This window comes from Mobula birostris, chromosome 24 (assembly GCF_030028105.1).
Source record: "Mobula birostris isolate sMobBir1 chromosome 24, sMobBir1.hap1, whole genome shotgun sequence".
NCBI lineage: Eukaryota > Metazoa > Chordata > Chondrichthyes > Myliobatiformes > Myliobatidae > Mobula > Mobula birostris.
The window spans coordinates 59705916-59727075 of NC_092393.1; the positions used below are offsets into that span (position 1 = coordinate 59705916).

Genomic DNA, 21160 nt, shown 5'->3' on the forward strand with positions numbered 1-21160 from the left:
ACTTTAAAAACAATTCACAGAAATGCATACAGCTGGGAATGAAGAAAAGTCATCGACTTGTGGGATACAGTAAATTCAACATAATATCGATCAAACAGCAGCACCCTTCGCTCTCATTTTAAATAAGTCTTTTTCTTTAAAAAGCAATCCTTACGGAAGTTTTAAAAATAAACACTTAATGTTGATTGGCCCACAGTGTTAAATGAGTTCAAAAATTTGCATTCCTTATACTGTACCAGTAGTGGAGGACAAAAACATTGCTTTCCATTGGAAATAAATTGTAAACATTAACATTACTCAGATGTGTTCTACCTGCATAACTGACCTCTCTGACGTGACAAAATACTGTGTAAAATACATACCTCCCATCCATACCCTTTTTAGTGTCTCCTGCAATAAATACCCTGTGTGTTGGTAACAGGAAAATAAGAAGTCATAGTATCAACTGCAAAGAGAGATGGAGAGAATTTCTGGCCCAGCCTTGCTGTGAAGTTCCATGCCCCTCCTAGCCCAACCTCACTCACCTCTGGAGTGGCAGCACCAAGACTCCACGTTCCTTTACTTTAAAGAGCATTTTCTTCCTGTTGAGATGACACATCTGGCATAACCAGCAGAAAGATAGCCACTGCTTTGTAAGCTTCTGTCGACGAAACAGCCCCAACATTACCAGCAGAAAACAACAGTGAAACACAGCAGGATGTAACGCAGGACACTACTACTCACCAGAAGAGCTTTTGTTCTAAAAACAAAAGAGTCTAAATGAAGCTTGTACGCTTTGGCATGACAGCAAGCTGAAAGCAAGAAATGCAGAAAGAAAAGAGCAAACGACACCGAGAGGTGTGTGGGCAAAAAAAAAAGAGTAGAAATATTTTAAAACAGAAAGAAACTTTTTTTAAAAAAGCAGTCCTTCCTATACAGGAACAGATCAGTACTGCTCCTGTGTCACAAGGAAATTAAGACTGAGATATACACAATATTTTAAATTGCACTTGTTTTTTTTTAAAAAAAACAGGACGTGTTACACTCATGGTTTTATACAGCATACTTCATCTAAAGTACATGCTTTCTTCAAAAAAAAGGGAAGTGATACACAATCCTTTCAGAGATCCTTTTATCACAAAAAACACTTCCAAGAGTTTTTAAAACTGTACAATACCATTTTTTTTAAACTGCCAATATTGATGGGTGAAATATTTGGTTTTTGTAGCCAAAATAAGATCTTGTAGAAAGAATGATTAGCACAGAAAACATCTGTAACCAGATGGAACTGCGCTCACTGTGATGAATGTAATGTCTTTTTAAATTGTACTTCATCGGCTAAATTAAGTACAATTAAACAAACACACCAACATTTACAAGAATAAAGTATCTGAATACAACACTGCTATCTCGCTTCACTCAGTTAATGAATAGCCCAGTGTCCATTTGGAGCCTGCGAACTCCAACTGCGATGCATACAGACAAATCCTGTCTTGCCCCCTCTCTCTTCAGTGACGACCCACTGTATCCAGAGAAAGGTGTGGACAGGGAGCGAGGACGAGTAGAAGGGGGTGGGGAGGGAGGGTTCAGGAGTCAGGGAAGAAGATTGGGTGCCTGACTTCAGAGTTTGTGCCTTTTGCTCTGTTTGGTGACACCTGAGGTGAGAATGTCAGTGCTTGATGTTTTGTCTCTCACAGCAGCAGCACTGTCTTCAGTGTTCGGCTGGCTTTCACCCATGGGCTCCTGTCTCAGTTTCAAGGCAGAGTGATCTCTCTGCAGCTTCTGTTGCAGCTCACCAAGCCTGGCCATCACTTTATCTATGGTGGTTAAATTTATCAGGTTGAAGTCATGCATGCTAACCAGATGGAGCAGAAAGTTCCGACACAGGCTTTTCTCCACTATTCTTGGTCCACAAGTCTCTACAAAGAGCAGGCAAGACTGATGCATCTGGTTGTCAGCAATGAACCTGTAGAACAGTAACAGATGATCAATAGATTGTCTTACAACCCAATTACTGCAGATACTTATTGCAGTTGCATGCATGGGTGAGGCTAAATGCAGACAACGCTCTTACCACTGGATAAGATCATTCACTACAGCACAGACCAACAGATTAATGGCTTTTATATTCAGCCACAAAGCAAGGAGTGGATTTATCCACATCAGATGGGCAATGATTTTTTTTTGGAACAGGGGTAACAGAACAGGAAGATGGAAAAGAGCAACTATCATGAACGACTCTCACCATCCCCACTTCTCACTATTACCCACACAGTCACAGGGAGAAGGTACAAACTCCTTACACATAGTGGGGGTCACGTGCATTGCTAACCAATATTCTACACCAGGGTACCCAACCTAGGGTCCATGGACCCCTTGCTTAATGGTATTGGTCCATAGTATAAAAACAGTTGGGATCCCCTGTTCTATGCCATGGTTAATGAAGACTGACATCTACAACACACACAAAATGCTGGAAAAACTTAGCAGCTCAGGCAGCATTTATGGAGAGGGAATAAACAGTCGTGATATGGGCCGAGACCCTTCATCAGGACTGGAAAGGAAGGGGGAAGAAGCCAGAATAAGAAAGTGGCTGGATAGGGGAGGGAGGCTGTGAGGTGATTGGTGGAAAAGGTAAAAGGATGGAGAAGTAGGAATGTGATAGGAGAGGAGAGTAGAACACTGGAGAAGGGGAAGGGGAGGCACCACAGAGAGGTGAGAGGGGAGCCAGAGTGGGGTGTGAAAGGGGAGGGAGAAATTGACATTCATGCCATCAGGTTAGAGGCAACCCAAATGGAACCTGAGGTGTTGCTCTTCCAACCTGAGTGTGGCTTCACTATGCCAGTAGAGGAGTAGGAATGGAGATTAGTATTAAAATGGTTGGACACCAGGAAATCCTGCTTTTTGTGGACAGAGTGGAGGTACTGCACAAAGTGGTCCTGCAAACTACATTAAGTCACACCAATGTAGAGGAGGCCACATCGGGAACACTGGATACAGCAGACAACTGCAACAGGTTTGCAGGTGAAGTGCTGCCTCGCCTGGAAAGGCTGTTTGGAGCCCTGGAGTTAAGGGAGGAAGTGAATGGGCATTGGCATTTCAGCTGCTTGCGGATTAAGTGCAAGGAGGGAGATTAGTGTGGAAGGGTGAAGAACAAGGGAATCATGGAGGGAGTGATCTCTGTGGAAAGCGGAGACTGGGGGAGGGGTGAAGTAAAGATGGTGGTGGGATCCTGTTGAATATGGTGAAAGTTGCAGAGAATGGTGAGCTGGATGGAGAGGCTCAAGGGGTTGCAGGTGAGGATGGCAGGAAGAAGGTGTGCGGGCAGATGGCCAGGAAATGGAGGAGATGCGGGTGAGGGCAGCATCAATGGTGGAGGAAGGGCAACCCCACTCTTTGAAGGAGGACAACATCTCTGATGTCCTCGAAAGGAAAGCCTTATCCTTCAACATGTTCTTCACCACCAGACCAAGGCTACAACTGTTACAGATAAGTAGCCTTGAACCTAAGGACTCCGTTCATCTATATTCCTTGCTAGTTACTGTGTACGGTCTATCCTTATCTGATCTTCCAAAACGTATCATTTCACACTTATCAGAATGAAATTCCATTTACCATCAGTTTGCCCAATGGACGGGACAGCCACCTTCTGTGTCTCAACAAGTAATTCCACCTAGCTCAGTAGGTGCCAAATAAACCAACGGCCCCAGTGCTGTAGAAGATAACACAAGCCACCTTGCACTACGTTCCACAGGAAACAGCACCAGCAATTAAGAGTAATTAAAAAAGAACAATAATTAGAGAACAAGACTTGCCCATGTTTCATAACGTGGAGGTTCCATAGTTTCATTACTTCTTTCTCTCCTTCATTAACATCTGTGAACTCATCAATTTGCTGTTGAAACAAACGATAAAAAGTTCAAATAAATATGAGTGAAACATTCTGGAAAATATGTCCATCTTCAATATGGCGCAAGGGCACTCCTGGAAAATTAATCTAACTTAAATAGTAAATAAAAAATGAAAAAATGGGAGAGAAGGATCATGGAGAAAGGTCAACACAACATCGTGGGCCAAAGGGCCTGTGCTGTGTTGTGTTCTATGTTAAAAGTTCACCATGAAACGTATTGATGGCTTTACAGTAGTAAAACCATGGACATCTAAAGATTAATGCTTTAAAAGCTTTATCACAACACCAACATTTGCAGTACTCCTGTAGCTGAAATCAGATTCAATTACCAGTCCACATCAGCCAAACTAATGGAAGTTTTGTGTCTACTCCAGTATGGTAGTGGAGGTAGTTGGAGCAGATGTGGTTTCTGTCACTAAACGTCAGTGAAACTTGGGGCTTAGTGAGAACAGAATTCAGCTGTGCTAGTGATCTACTCTCCAACCAGCATATCCCTCCCTCTACCAACAAAACAAATGGAGAGTGAGTGAACAGTCTCAGCAATAACCTGCTTCCTGAAGATCCAGATGGCCAATCTGCTAACAGTTTTTGAAATGGCATAAAATTCAACATGTCAGGTTGCGTCTATGCGATAAGAAAAGGGAATCAACATTGCAAGTTGAAGTCCCTCTATTCTCCCTCTCTCCACAGAAGACGCCTGAGCTGCTGAACCTTTCCAGCATTGTTTAACCTCCGATTTGCAGTGCAGAAGCAAAGGTTTGAACATTACTAACAGTAATTGTCTTCTCCCGCAACCACTCAGGATCCTTCTCGTCCTCACTGTCCACGTCCATCTCCTGCGGCCTGAGTGGCAGACAGGTGTCACTGTGGAAGTAAAGGCGGTTGTGCCCACTAATGTACGTCCGCTGCTGCTCCACTTCTCCGTCTTCAGACTCCAAGAACTCAGAGAGACTGGGCTTGGTACGCTTCGGTCTTCAAAACAAAGTAAATTCATTGTTCTTATGTCCACAATCCAAACTACACAGAATACATGCTTAATATCCATGCAGGTACTGAGATAGCATACAGCAGGTTCAAGCTTAATGTCATGACTGTACATATATAAAAAAAACAAAACGTTCTTCTCGACTACAGTGCACACACACACAATACACACCTAAATATTACAAGTTAATAAAATAAAATTCAAAATGCATGTAGTAAAGCACAGCAAAGGTAAACAGCTTGCTGTCCTAGGGATAAGACCTCATTGGTGGCAGGGTATTCATTAGTCTCACAGCCTGAGGGAAGGAGTTCGCAGGGCAAATTGTAGTACTCCATCTCGTGCTCTCAATGTCAACTGAGACAGGTCATGAATCTAGGACCTTCTGTTCTGTATGACTTTTAGTTATAACAAAACTAATCACCAGAGAACCTCAGTTACACCTGGATGTCAATAATACATCTGTCATTCACCTGGATGGGCAAGTTCAAAGACTGGTGACGTTGTGGAGAACGCAGAAGATTGCCAGAGTATACAGCAGGATACAGAGGCAGTTGCAGATTTTGGCTGAGAAATAGCAGGTGGATATCAATTTACTGTTGATATCAACTTAATCAAGTTAACGTCCAAAATCTTAACAGTGTTGATGTACATAGGTATCTAGGGGGTCCAAATCCATGGCTCCCTAGAAGTGACTACACAGGTTGATAGGGTGGTAAAGCTGGTGTATAGAATGCTTGAATTTATTAATCAAGGCATTGTGTTCAAGGGTCAGAAAGTTACGCTGCACTGTTATAAAACTCCAGCTAGGCTACGGTAGTGTAGTGGTTAAGAGTAACGCCATTACAGCGCTAGTGACATGGGTTCAATTCCACTGCAGTCTCTAAGCAGTTTTTAATGTGACCACGTGGGTTTCCTCGAGTGCTCCGGTTTCCTCTCACAATTGAAAGATTTACTAGTTAATAGGTTATTTGGTCACATAGCAGAACTGGGGAATCCTCTCACAGGAAGATTTCAAGAGGACTAGAATATAAAAGCATTGATCAGACCACACTTGGAGTATTGTGTGCAGTTCTGGGCCCCTTATCTAACAAAGGATGTACTGTCATTGGAGAAAGTCCTGAGGAGGTTCACAAGAACAACTCCAGGAGTGAAACGGTTAACATATGATCATCAAGGTGAGGGGAACTCATTGAAATCTCTCAGATATTGAAAGGCCTAGATTGAGTAAATGTGCAGAGGAGATTCTACAGTGGGGATTCTACAGTCAGAGGGAACAGCCTCAGAATAGAGGAGTGTCTTATTAGAACAGAGTTGAGAAAGAATATTTTTAGCCAGAGGGTGGTGAATCCAGGTAATTCATTGCCACAGACAGCTGTGGAGGCCAAGTCACTGGGTATATTTAAGGCAGAGGCTGATGGGCTTTTGGTTAGAAATGGCATAAAAGGTTATAGCGAGAAGACAGGAGAATGATGTTGAGAGGGATAATAAATCAGCTATGATGGAATGGCAGATCAGACTTGATGGGCCAAATGGCCCAATTCAGCACCTCTGTCTTATGGTGCAGATTTGAAGGGCTATTCTAAAGAGCAGAGATCGAGTTGATTGGTCCAGAGTTTCTTACTGAATTGTACCTGATTCTGACAACATTCAAGGGTGCAGCTGTAAGAGTTTTCTCTACAGAGTGGAGAAATCAGAGGTAGTGTCTCAGGATAATATGGTGCCCATTTGGGACTGAGAAAATGAAGAATTTATTCTCAGTTTGTGAATCTTTGGAATTTTTGACCATAGAGAACCTTAAACAGACTTTTGGACTACCAAGAAATTGGGTTTTATGGGGAACTGGAACACGAGTGGAGTTTGGGCCAATCAGATCAGATACAATCTAATTAGAATGTATGTGAAGTTCAAGGTACCCTGTGAGCCATATCTCTATTTTTAATACTTTGCTCTTATTTCCCATTTTCTTTCTCTTTCAACTGGTATAAACAAGGTTAAATCTGCCATAACTTGATAGTAAAATATTTCAGCACTCCCATCATTGATAACGATGTACAAAGCATAGCCTGGCTGTTTCCTGTTTATTTCTTCATTCAACAGAGACAACACAATTGATTAGAACTCTCCTACTCCTCTCTCACACAAACACTCCCTCTTTCTCTTTTTCCATTCCCCATTCTGGCTCCCCTCTCACTTCTTCTCTTCTCCTCACCTGCCCATCACCACCCTCTAATTCCCCTCCTTCCCTTTCTCCAGTGATCCACTCTCCTATCAAATTCCTCCTCCTTCAGCTCTTTACCTCTTCCACCTAAAACCTCCCAGTTTCATCCTCCCCTTGCCAATCAGCCACCTTCCCCCCTCTCACTTGGTTTAAGCCCATCACCTGCCAGCTTGTACTCCCTCCCTAACATTCTTATCTTGGCTTCTTCCCTCTCCCCTTCCAGTCCCGAAGGGTCTTGGCCCAAAATGTCGACTGTTCATTCCCCTCCATAGATGCTGCACGACTGTGTGTGTGTATGCGCGCGCATTGCTCAAGATTTCTTGCACCCACACAATCGTTTGTGTTTATGATTATCATTCTTTGACTGCATTGCTTTGTCCCATCAGGTTTTCTTCAGGCTATGACCTCAGTACAGGATAAATTGTAAAACAAAATCAAGAGCCATTCAGATCCATAGCTAAAGACAGCAGGTTAATGGAAATACTAATCTGCAGCCTGCGCACCATTCTCAAGACAATGATTAACATACAGGAGTCCCACAGGACACAGGAAGCAAGTGAAACCTTGGCAACTGCTACATCACTGTGACAATTTGAACATGCCTCTCTGGGCTACAACACTGCCAGTATGTCCTCACCTGCAAACCAAGATGTGGGTCACTGGCGTCCTTTTCACGGGGCCATTCCGGCTAAAGGCAAAGCCAGGCTGGGAATGAATATCCTGAGGATTCCCTGCATAAGAGCCGTCATAACACTCATTGATGGATACATCTATCCTAGCACCTTTGGGATGAGGCTGCAAAGAAAACAGAGACGGTGTACAAGTCACTGCCATGAAGACTTTAACAGAACAATTGTATTAACTTCCAACATTGTGCTGCTGGCAAGTTTCTGAAGTGACAAGCTCACTACACAGCACAACCACTACGTTAAAAGCCATGTGTTTATGAAACTGATGTGACTGAAAATTAGGCCAATTTTATCAAGTGTTGAGATGACATAGGACTGAAAACAGTTGAAAATACATAGGCCATCCACAGTAACACATGAATGAAGGTCTAGGATTCAGTGCATGAAGACAGAGCTGTTAACACATTTAGAGTCGTAATCACCTAACCCAAAAACTGGTTCTCTCTCTCTCTCCTCTCCTGCTCATCACCCCCCTCTGGTGCCCCTCATCTTTCCTTTCTCCCATGGTTCACCCTCCTCTCCTATCAGATTCCTTTACCTTCAGCACTTTACCTTTTCCACCCATCACCTCCCAGCTTCTCACCTTATCCCCTCTCCCCCATCCACCTTGTCTCACCCATCACCTGCCAACCTGTACTCCTTCACACTCTCCACCTTCCCCCTATACCCATGCACCCACCTAAAGTAACCCATTTCCATCATTTGGCACTTAACCATTTTTGGTGAATCAGATGCAGATTTAGATGCTTACGATTTTCAGCATGGGAACAGGCCATTTGGATCACTCACCAATCTGACACTAGCTCCATTTCTCACCACATTCCCATCACTCCTGATACATTCCATCACTCACTGGGGGTAACGTAGTGGCCAATTAGCCTATCAAACCATGAGGAACCCACATGATCATGGGGAGAACATGCAGACTCCACAAAGGCAGCAATCAAGGTCAAAGTTGAACTTTCTGGAACTGAAGCAGTAGCTTGACTCACCGTACCACAACTCAAAGTCAAAGCAAAACTTATTATCAAAGTATGTATGTATATGTTACCATATACAATCATGATTAATGTTCTTGCAGGCATTTACAGGTGAATAAAAAACAGAATTTAAGAAAACTTTACAAAAACAAAAACTGACAAACAACCGTTGTACAAAAGACAATTTGTGCACTTAAAGACTGAGAACGTGAGTTGTAAAGAGTCTTGAAAGTCTGTGTAGGTTGTAGATTCAGTTCCAAGTAGTGGTGAGGGAAGTATAACTATTGACAGACTGACTTCTCCATCCCTCAGAGAGTGCATTCCACATTCCATCATCAACTTGATGATCTCTTAGATCCCCTCTGAACTGTTTAATCCTTGGATTAAACCTCTGCCAACATGAAAGACTGCAGCTTCTGGAATGAAGAATCAGGACCTGATGCAAGGGTTCCTCCCACAGATGGTTTATCAAACCTTTGAATCTGAAATGACGAAAATGTTCCTTACCATCGAAACTATTTGTACTCCTCATTATTTTGTAAAGCTTAGTCAGGTTACTTTTAATCTGTCTGCTTTCAGGGAAAAAAACTGTATTGCAGCAATGTTTATGTAAGTATACCATAATCTCCCAGGCTAATACAACTGTACCATGCCACCAACCTTATGGATCATCAGACATACTCTCTGCTCCTTATTACAACAGGAGCGTACCATTTATTAGTCCTCCCAGAAATCACCTCACATTTATTGGGATTAAATTCTATACAACACTGCCTGAGCATCACAGTCAAACTACAAAGTAAAAAAGCTGATCTCACAGATCAAGTTCAAGTTGCAGTCGAGTTCAGAACCCTCTTTGAACAAATGTATACTACTACATACATTAAAAATGTAATCACCATTCTCAAAGAGAATCAACAATATCAAGAATAAATCATTTCAGATATGAATTTTGGGTCTTCAAAAGACATTTAAAAGTGGCAATGAATCAGCATACAGGAGGGAGACTGAAAATCTGGCTGAGTGGTGCCACAACAACCACCTCTTTCTTAATGTCAGCAAGACCAAGTAGCTGAATGACTTCAGGAGGAAACCAGAGGTTCATGTGCCAGTCTGCATTAGTGGATCAGAGGTGGAGAGGGATAGCAACTTTAAATTCCTCGGTGTTATCGTTTCAGAGGATCTGTCCTGAGCAATTACGAAGAAAGCACGGCAGTGTCTCTACTTCCCTAAAAGTTTGCAGAGATTTGGCATGACATCTAAAACTTTGACAAACTTCTATAGTTGTGCAGTGGAGAGTATATTGCCCAGTATCGAAACACAAATGCCCTTAAACAGAAAATCCTACAAAATGTTGTAGACACAGCCCAATCCATCATGGATAAAGCCCTCTCCAGCACTGAGCACATCTACACAGAGTGCTGTCGCAGGAAAGAAGCATCCATCAAGGATCCCTACTACCTAAGCCATGCTCTCTTCTCACTGCTACCCTTAGGAAGGTGGCAGCCCACACCACCAGGTTCAGAAACAGTTATTACCCTTCAATCATTAGGCTCTTGAACCAAAGAAGACAATTTAATTTGTCCCACAATCAGTGGACTCACTTTCAAGGACTCTTCACGTCTTGCTTATTTGTTATTATTATTTCTCATTTGTTTTTTTTTTCCATTTTGTATTTGTACATTTTGGATGTTTGTCCATCCTGTTGGGTGCAGTGTTTCATTGATCCTATTACGTTTCTCGGATCTACTGAGAATGATCGCAAGAAATCAGATCTTTGGGGTGGGGGAGAGGAGGGAGGGGGTGGTGGTGGTATATATACACACACACAGAAAAAAAATATACACACACACTCACCCAGAGGTGCTAGAAAGTTTCTGAACCCTCCAGAATTTAGCAATTCCTCCTTGCAAAACTAGGATGTTGGTGGGTTTCCTTGCATAAACTGCTTGCTTCAGGTCCCTTCATAACATCTCTAAAGGGATTAAGGTCAGCACTTTAACTTGGACATCCCAAAACACAAACTTTCTTCTTTTGAAACCATTCTGCTGTTGATTTACTCGTCTTTCGGATCATTGTTTTGTTGCATTATCCCACTTAAGGTGACAGACTGCTACCCTGACATTCTCCTGTAAAATGTCTTGGTACTAGTTTGAATTCACTATTCCCTCACTGATTGCAAGCTGTCCAGGCCCTGAGGCAGCGAAGCAGCTCCAAACCATGATACTCCTTCCACTATTCTTCACAGTTGGGATGAGGTTTCTTTTTTGTTGGAGTGCCCTTTTTCCTCCAAACATAGCAATGTGCACTTCTGCCAAAAAATATAACTTTTGTCTCACCTGTCCACAGATCATTGTTCCAGAAGCATTGTGGAACATCCAGGTGGTCTTCTGCAAACTTGAAATATGCACTAATATTTTTTTTTTTTTTTTTTTTTTTTTTTTTTTGGAGAGCAGTGGTTTCCTCCAGTGTCCTTCCATGAACACCATTCTTGTTCAGCGTTTTTCTTATAGAGGACACATGAATAGAGACTTTAGCATGTTCTAGAGCTTTCTGCGGGTCGTTTGCTGTTGCTCCTTCAGCACTTCACGTTGTGCTCTTGGTGTGATCTCTGCAGGATGCCCACTCGTAGGGAGAATTGCAACAGTACTTAGTTTCCTCCATTTCTCTTACCGTGGACTGACAAACACTCAGGTCTTTAGAAATGCTTTTGTAGCCTTTTCCAGCTTCATGATATCTACAATTCTTCTAAAGTCCTCTGAAAGTTGTGCCTATTGAGGCAAGTTACACATAAACAGATCTTTCTTGAGAAGAGCAGGCTCTGTCAGTAAGTAGAGCTACTAGGACTTGATGTTTCAATCCCTATGATAAGTTGGCACTCTTGATGTTGGCAGTGGGTTTGGAGTGGTGACAAGGAGGAAGGGTAGGTATGTCATCGGGGTCATCAGGTGGGCACCCTCCTTCTTTGACGTTTCGTTGATAAGCCCACGACGTCTCCAGAGGGCTCAACGGTGCTACCTGGCGTCCCAGATACACCCCCCTCAGTTCCATACCCTCCTGTCTTCATCTTGCAGCCCAGTTGTTGTCTTTCCTTTTAATCCAAATCCAATTGCTGCTTTCTTCTGCTGCATTTGACAAGGCCTTGATTGCTTGTTGGAGGGAGTGACCCCTTACCCCCCTCTTCTTCAATAGACTGGTCGTAGATGTAGCAACGAATCTTGGTCTTCCAGCCATTCTGGGCAGCTTCAGTTGCCAGTTCAGAGTACTTGGTCTTTTTCCTCTCATAAGCTTCTTCGACACCATCTTCCCATGGTACTGTCAATTCCACAACATATGCCAGCTTGGCTGTTGTGGACCACAGGACCATGTCTGACTGGAGTGTTGTAGCTGCAATGTCTGGGGAAAAGGCAAGCTTTTTTTCCTAAGTCCACGTCCATTTTCCAATCCCGAGCAACCTGCAGAATGTTTACATCTTTTGATGTTATATGGTGCTCTGGAGGTTGGCCTGCTGGTACAAATCGTGTAATGTGGACATTTCCTGCCGATGTTTGTGGGAGAGCATTTGTGATGATTCGCCTCTTTTCCAAGATTAACATGACTTAGTGTGTCTTTTTTTTTTTTAAAAAGTAGGGCAGGGCACGTCTGCAACCCACACCTCCAGTCTCATCTCATTGATTGGAACAGCTGATTCCAAAGAGCTTTTGTAGAAGGCATTTCCCCAGAGGTTCACATACTTTTCCCAACAAATACTTGCAATACTGGATCATTTTTCTCAATAAATAAATGAACAAGTATATTGTTTTTTTGTGTTATTTATTTAATTGGGTTCCCTTTATCTAGTTTTAGGGGTTGCGTGAAGATCTTAGCGCATTTTAGGTCATATTTATGCAGAAATAGAGAAAATTCTACAGGGTTCACTAACTTTCTAGCACCACTGCATATACTCTGAAAATAAATTTACTTTAAACTTTGAAATTTATGATATCCTTCAGAGATCTGACTATAGAACAACCTACCAGTCGAAACAAATGCCTGGGTTAAGTATGTTCACTTCTAAACTTAAATAGAACAAATGCACAGCAGGAGAAATTTTGCAAAAGTATTTGATGGTAATGGTAACTCTCTCAGCAAGTTGCAGTGCCCCTTTAGGGAACTTCAATAAGGAACACATACCACGTAATTGAAGATAAATCTGCTATGGCAGAGTTTGAGGTGTTTTAGCAAACTGTAAAGTTTACGACAGTTCAGCGTGCACCAAGGACAGTGCAAGTCATCTCTGGCTTCAGTCTGTTGGCGGGTATTGTTATTGTAAAGAAACTGTGGGAACAAATCGAGATAGTTTAAAAAAAAGAATCCGGACACCTTTTAATCCAGCATCACAAATAGCATATTAATAAAAAAAGACTAAACATAGCTAAAGAACATACGTCAATTTGTTTAACATATCTGGAAATTATAATTTCTTTTTCAATTTTTTTTATTGATTAAAAAAAGTGAGTATACAAACAGGAGGAGAATATCTCTGGTATATATGTCAATAACAGTACATACAGAAGGTAAAACAAGGAAATAATTAATGACAAATCGATTCTCCCTATTTTCCTCCACCAATAACAATATATCCTTGTCCACAAGGATTCATGAGTTTAAACACGAGTTTTGTTAAGGACTGGGCAGAATAAACTAGTCAACTATGAACCATAAATTAATGGCCAACTATGAGCTGATTCAACTGCACTGTAACTAATGGACAGATCAGGGAATGAGCCGTGTGAACATTGTCACAGAACATCATTACAGGCCAACCAGCAAAATAAGTATAACAATAAGTATAACGCACTGTGTGGTTCAGGTTGGGGGTAATCCTCCATGTAAAGTGGTTCTTTTAGTGTGTGAATGTATGTCAAAGGTTGGAAAGTGAATACCAATTATAAACAGAATCTAATTGTCCAACATGTACATTTTCAAAATAAATCTCAGGGAAATAAACAAACAGCTAACTCAAAGATAAACTTTAATTTGAAAATAATCCCAGAACATGGTAGCAGGCAGTAATAAATCAAAACTAGCTTGAACTGTGAAATATAATAGTGTCTTGCATCTTAAGAAGATTAGTATGAAAGCAGAATACTAGGTGCTAAAAACTGGTAATCTTCAAGAGGTTGCATTTTATTGAGAGTATCGAATGATTAATTTAGATATATGTGAATTAATTTTGATGGCAGAACAATTACAAAACTTTCCACGAACCTTGCTCACATTTGAAATGAGACTGAAGCTAAATATTTAAATTCAACTGTAATCACCACAAAAACCACAGGTTTGGCCCCAACCCACAAACTGTAGTTTTTGATTGGGAAGGGAAGGAGGATGTTGCTCAAGCATCCAAATGCCCAGCAGTTTAAGCTCTCCAACTGGAACAGCGTAGCAATGTTAAGGATTTTTGCCATGGAGTTTTTTTTTAAATAATATACAAACGTACATTATTAACATGCTAACCAGAATCGAACACAATGGTCAAACCGTACCCAGCTAGTGTTAAATAAAATTCCAGTACAACCTCCTGGGCTCTGGATTTTCTGAACTTAGTAAAATGGCCCATTGATTCTGCTCCACCATTCAATCACAGCTGATTGTTTTTTAATCCCCATTCTCCCACCTTCTCTCCACAAGAACCTATCAACCTCTAACTTAAATAGTCAGGCACTTGTTCAGCACAGCCCTCTGTGACAATGAATTCCACAGAATCATCACCCTCTGGCTGCAGAAATTCCTCATGTTTTAAAGATGCCTGCTGAACAACTTTTAGCTGCTCTTCCCAACATCTTCATGGATTTGCACGCCTGACCATTCCACACACTTCTTTGCAATCTACAGCTTTCTTCCATCACACCGTCAACTTCAGTATCAGAAGATTTATATGGACACATTTATACGGTACCTGGTAAAATATCCTTAATTTCTGCCTCGGTTCCATTGAAACTTGTTCCTTTTTAGTTTGAAGTTCAGTTGTCAAAGAGTCTTTTACAGCTGTGAGGTTAAAAACAAGTTGCATATGAAGGATGTATCTGAGATCCCTCGCCGATATTCATGATGCACTCATTTCACCAGTGCTATCATTGTAACTGGGTTCACACATTTAAACAGCCAAGTTCTCGCACTTCATACAATTTAATATGATCTATTTACTGTTCGTAATGCAGTCACCTCACAAGGCGGTGGAGGGGATGTGCCAAATGTAGGAAGTGCAGCCACTCAGTCCATATGAGTTTCAAAGTGTTCTCAGACCCCAGCTCTAACCCCTCCCGCCTTTAATGTAAAAAGAAGAGAAAATGCACAACACCTTTCAAATTACATTTTATAATTTCAGATCATGAGCTGTTAGATCAAGTACCACCCGAACTGCTGTTGGCACTTACATCTTTGTGTTTTGCTTCTATCCTATCCCACTACCATCCATTTTGCAGTTCAGGCAGTTTAGATTTAACAACTTAATCCAGGTTAAATTAGCTTTATTAAGGAGCAGCACGGTAGAGTAGTGGTTAGTGTAACACTATTACAGTGCCAGCAACCCTGGTTCGGTCCCCACCACTGTTTTTGAAGAATCTATATGTTCTCTCCATGTGGGTGCCCTCTGGGTGCTCCAGTTTCCTCTCACATTTGGAAGTTATATGGGTTAGGGTTACCAAGTTGTGGGCATCTAACGTTGGCACCAGAAGAGTGGTGCCACTTGCAGGCTGTCCCCAGCACATCCTCAGACTGTGTTGACTGTTGATGCAAATGACATACTTCACTTATAAAAACCTTTTGTTTTAAGAGAGCACAGGTTATAAAAACCAGTAACAACATTTCCAATACAAATGGAAAGATAGAAATACACGTAACTGGAGGAACTAGCTATGTCATCCATCAGCAGTCAAAATTTCAGGTATTACTTAAGTGCTGAATCTAATAATTCTGCTCTGGTGTTTAATCAGCTGAGATTTATTATTTATAGACACAGTGTGGATCAGGCCCTTCCAGCCCAATGAGCCGCGATGCCCAGCAAACCACTTATTTATCACTAGCCTAATCACTGGACAATTCACAATGACCTACTAACTTACTAACCAGTACATCTTTGGACTGTGGGAGGAAACTGGAGCACCCACAGGAAACTCACACGTTCATGGGGAGAACGTACAAACCCCTTACAGATGGTGCCGGAGTTGAACTTTGATTCCCTGAGCTGTAACAGCATGTTAACTATTATGCTACCCATGGCCCTGAAAAGCATTTGAAGATTTGGATTCAGAAGTTCAATATTTTTCAGGTACTAAGCTGATAAGATGTACTTTCTCAGCAGGTACCTGATACACTGAAATCCTAGTTTAATGATTGTTGGTAAGATGACATGATAATTGGTGTTGTGGACAACAAGGAAGGTTCTCTCAGGTTAGAACAGAATATAGACTAAGTACAGGGCAGTACAATAGTATAATACGTAACCTAATTTTTCACAGTGCCAGTGATTGGGGTTCAATTCCTGCCACTGCCTGTAAGGAGTTTGAGCAACACACATCAAAGTTGCTGGTGAACGCAGCAGGCCAAGCAGCATCTGTAGGAAGAGGTGCAGTCGACGTTTCAGGCCGAGACCCTTCGTCAGGACTAACTGAAGGAACACTGAGTAAGGGATTTGAAAGTTGGAGGGGGAGGGGGAGATCCAAAATGATAGGAGAAGACAGAAGGGGGAGGGATGGAGCCAAGAGCTGGACAGGTGATAGGCAAAAGGGGATACGAGAGGATCATGGGACAGGAGGTCCGGGAAGAAAGACAAAGGGGGAGGGGACCCAGAGGATGGGCAAGAGGTATATTCAGAGGGACAGAGGGAGAAAAAGGAGAGTGAAAGAAAGAATGTGTGCATAAAAATGAGTAACAGATGGGGTACGAGGGGGAGGTGGGGCCTTAGCGGAAGTTAGAGAAGTGGATGTTCATGCCATCAGGTTGGAGGCTACCCAGACGGAATATAAGGTGTTGTTCCCCCAACCTGAGTGTGGCTTCATCTTTACAGTAGAGGAGGCCATGGATAGACATGTCAGAATGGGAATGGGATGTGGAATTAAAATGTGTGGCCACTGGGAGATCCTGCTTTCTCTGGCGGACAGAGCGTAGATGTTCAGCAAAGCAGTCTCCCAGTCTGCGTCAGGTCTCACCAATATATAAAAGGCCACATCGGGAGCACCGGACGCAGTATATCACCCCAGTCGACTCACAGGTGAAGTGTTGCCTCACCTGGAAGAACTGTTTGGGGCCCTGAATGGTGGTAAGGGAAGAAGTGTAAGGGCATGTGTAGCACTTGTTCTGCTTACACGGATAAGTGCCAGGTGGGAGATCAGTGGAGAGGGATGGGGGGGACGAATGGACAAGGGAGTTGTGTAGGGAGCGATCCCTGCGGAATGCAGAGAGAGGCGGGGAGGGAAAGATGTGCTTAGTGGTGGGATCCTGTTGGAGGTGGCAGAAGTTATGGAGAATAATATGTTGGACCCGGAGGCTGGTGGGGTGGTAGGTGAGGACCAGGGGAACCCTATTCCTTGTGGGGTGGCGGGAGGATGGAGTGGGAGCAGATGTACGTGAAATGGGGGAGATGCGTTTAAGGGCAGAGTTGATAGTGGAGGAAGGGAAGCCCCTTTCTTTAAAAAAGGAAGACATCTCCCTCGTCCTAGAATGGAAAGCCTCATCCTGAGAGCAGATGCGGCGGAGACGGAGGAATTGCTAGAAGGGGATGGCATTTTTGCAAGAGACAGGGTGAGAAGAGGAATAGTCCAGATAGCTGTAAGGAGTTTGTTTGTTCTCCCCACAACTGAATGGGTTTCCTCTGGGGGCACCGTTTTCCTCTCACAGTACAAAGATGTACAGGTTAGGGAAAGGTGTGGGCATGCTATACTGGCTCCAGAAGCATGGCGACACTTAGGGGCTGACCCCAGCACTTCCTCAGACTGTGTTGATCGTCGACACAAATCGACGCATTTCACTGTGCTTTGATGTACACGTGACAAATAAAGCTAACCTCTGTCTTCAGATACAGTCTACTGTGATACAACTTGAATGAAAATGGTGTAATTAATAATCTGGTGGGATGACAGGAAGATTGGTGTTCTGGAAATAATGGGGTTAACATACAAGGAGCATTTGGCAGCTTTGGGCCTGTACTCGCTGGAATTTAGAAGAATACAGGTGATCTCATTGAAACCTATTGAATGTTGAAAGGCCTAGATAAGGTGGAAGTGGAAAGGATGTTTCCTATGGTGGGGGCATCCAGAACTAGAGGGCACAGCCTCAAAATTGAGGAGCGACTTTTTAGAATGGAGGCAAGGAGGATTTTTTTTTGCCAGACAGTAGTGAATCTGTAGAATGCTCTGCCACAGACTGCAGTGGAGGCTAAGTCCGTGGGTATATTTAAAGCAGAAGTTGATAGCTTCCTGATAAGTCAGGGCATCAGAGGATATGACGAGAAGGCAGGTGTATGGGTTGAGCGGGATCTGGGATCAGCCAAGATGGAATGGTGGAGCAAACTTAATGGACTGAATGGCTTAATTCTGCTTCTGTCTTATAGCCTAATGATAACAAGGAAGGTTTATTTAGCAATGCAGCACAGAACAGGCCCTTTCAGTCCAATGAGCCACACTGCCCAACAACCAACCAACGCATCTCTTTGGACTGTGGGAGGAAACCAGAGCATCCAGAAGAAAGCCATGTACTCACAGGAAGGCTATACAAATTACTTACAGGGTACACCACAACTGAACTCCAAACTCTAGAATGCCTCGAGCTGTAATAGGGTCGCTGTAGCCGCTACGCTACCATGATGCCCCTTACCGTTGCAGCAGGATAGAGATCAGAAAGTTGGGCATAACCCTGGCAGGTGCAGCTTAATCCTGACAAATGCAAGATGCTGCATTTTTGGGAATTCAAAGTGGGTTACTAGGTATAGTAAATGGTAGTGTGCATAGTAAGGGTTCCCAACTTGGGGTCTGTGGAATAATAAAAAAGTTGGGAACCCCTGGTGCAGAGTAACATCAATGCAGAGAGACACACTAGGGTTTAGTACATTGTTCACACTGACAGCGGCCACACAAATAGATAAGATGGTGAAAGCACAGGAAAAGCTTCCTTCATATATCAGGGCACAAAATTCAAGACATGGGTTGTTATGTTGCATAAGGACCCTCATCAGTCAGGGAGATGGGCTGAAGAATGGCAAAGGAATTCAACTAAGTATGAGATGATGTAGGACTTGTACAGTGACTGGTAGGGCACCAATAAGTGTTGTGGAATTGCATTTAGGATGTTCTGAACTGCTGCAGTTACACAAGTCATTGGTGAGGGCCCACTCAGAGTATTGTGTACAGCTTTGGTCACCCTGTTATAGGAGATTTACAAAGATGCTGCTTGAACTAGAGGGCCTGAGTTATAGGAAGAGGGTGAGCTCCCTGAATCTTCATTTCCTGGAGAACGAAAGGTTGGCATTTATAAAATCATGAGAGGATTGGATATGGTGGACTCCCCAGGGTTGGGGAGTCAAAAACCTAAGAGCACGGACATGATGAGGAAGAGATTTAGAAAAGACACAAGAGGTAACTTCTTCATACAGAAGCACCCAGAATGAGCTGCCACAGGAAGTGGATAGGGCTGGGTACAAGTGCAATATTTGACAGACATTCAGATGAGGGGAGGGATTTGGAGGGTTACGAGTCAAAAGCTAGAAATTGGGATGATGCTGTCTTGCTCTGTGACTCCAAGAATAATACATTTTTCAAAGTGATTTATATTTGCTGGTGGTTCTTACAGAGGGTCTGAGCTGGTTTCACTGAGTTGAGCTTAGTCTCTGCAGCTGTGGTGTCTGTATTGCGAGTTGCAAGAGGCTTAGCAACTGGAGCAGTGGATCTGTCTGCAGCATCTCCTGTCCATCGAAGAGTGAACTGGAGTGTAGGACCCTGAGAAAAGGTTTCGAAAGGAGGCAACCGCTGTGAAAACAAAGCAAGACAGTAATAACAGTAAGCTTTGGCACTAAAAATAATTGACAACAGTTTTCAAATGAGTGCTGTATCAGATACAGAATCTAAACCAAAATAGATTTTCATCATACCACCTAGAAGAGCACTGTGCATTTGTCTCCAACGGTATGAAAACTTGATGTTTCTGTTATAGGCCACTAAGCTGTAATAGCAGGTTATGGCAAATTTACCTAACCCCTACGGTCTTTAAAAAAAAGCCACTCTCTTATCACAGTGAGTTTTACCATAGTTCAATACAACAATGTATAGAAGTTGAGTCTCTGTGGGAAAGGGGCAAGGGTTATAAATATACCTTTCCATCAAGAATGGTTTCCCAAGTGGCTCTCTTTTTGCTAACAGGGCACTCATCCATTTCCTGCATGGCTACTTCATACTCTCCATCCAGGAGCTGCAAGCGTCTGGAAATAAACATTTAAATTCAGAATACCACAACTTGCTTCAAACACAATCTAAAGGAAGAATGAAGAGGGTGAGTTTCATTTCTATGGGATAAATTAAAATGAAAAATCAACTTTTAAAATCTAAAACTGTAGTTTGGTACTGAAGCAGTTCAATTACTACATATTGTAAGCTCCAGAACACAGGCTTATTCTTTACTGATCTAAGCCCATACCATGATGGTTGACAACACACTTAAATACATACAACCACCATAACCCTAATCACTACAGGATAACAACACTATGACCACTTTGATCGCTTTGCACTAAAGTGGACTTTTTGTTCCAATTGCATTCTTTCATGTAAAAGTTGTGTAAAGCTCATGTTTAGTTTTTTTTTCCCTGTGAATGCTGCTTATATTATGTTATGTGCTGTTACGTCGCAAGTTTTGCAAACGTACATCTAAAGAACTTGACTTTGACTTTTGTTTTATAAACAGCAGACTACTTACCATCTAAACCTCTTGTAACTTCATACACCGGAGCAGAACCTCTTCGTTTTTTTGTACCAAGAGGACAATTCCAACCTAGACTGTCTTCCCTTATAACTACAATTCCCCATCACTGGGGACAATGTGTCTCCTCTCCACCCTCTCAAAGACATCTTTCCAAAACAAGATCAGTAACCAGAAGTATAACCATAGCCCAACTAGATTTATATATTTAATGCACAACTACCCCACTCATGTTTTCTACATTCCCAGCCAAGAAGTGTATCCTGAACACCTTAACTGCTCATCCTGCTGCCTTCAGAGATTGGACATCTAATTATCATACATCGACGTATCTCATTTCTCTAGACCAGAGGCTCCCAGCCTGGGGTCCACAAAACACTCGGTTAATGGTAGGGGTCCATGGCATAAAAAAGGTTAAGAACTCTTGCTTGAGACAAATTCCATTCCTCA

At 42.5% G+C, this 21160-nt stretch overlaps 1 protein-coding gene across 1 annotated transcript in view; it reads right to left on the bottom strand.

Moving 5' to 3' along the window:
• Positions 1 to 568: 568 nt before the first annotated feature.
• suz12b (SUZ12 polycomb repressive complex 2 subunit b) overlaps positions 569 to 21160 on the bottom strand; it is a 62844-nt gene continuing 42252 nt past the window's right edge. Inside the window, exons 9-16 of the mRNA XM_072241955.1 lie at positions 20108 to 20213; positions 19587 to 19764; positions 14703 to 14791; positions 12935 to 13078; positions 7730 to 7887; positions 4663 to 4861; positions 3795 to 3874; positions 569 to 1945 (exon numbers count right to left, since the gene is read on the bottom strand). Of these exons, the coding sequence (XP_072098056.1) occupies positions 1600 to 1945; positions 3795 to 3874; positions 4663 to 4861; positions 7730 to 7887; positions 12935 to 13078; positions 14703 to 14791; positions 19587 to 19764; positions 20108 to 20213 (1300 nt within the window). The 3' untranslated portion in view covers positions 569 to 1599. The remainder of the gene's footprint in view (positions 1946 to 3794; positions 3875 to 4662; positions 4862 to 7729; positions 7888 to 12934; positions 13079 to 14702; positions 14792 to 19586; positions 19765 to 20107; positions 20214 to 21160) is intronic.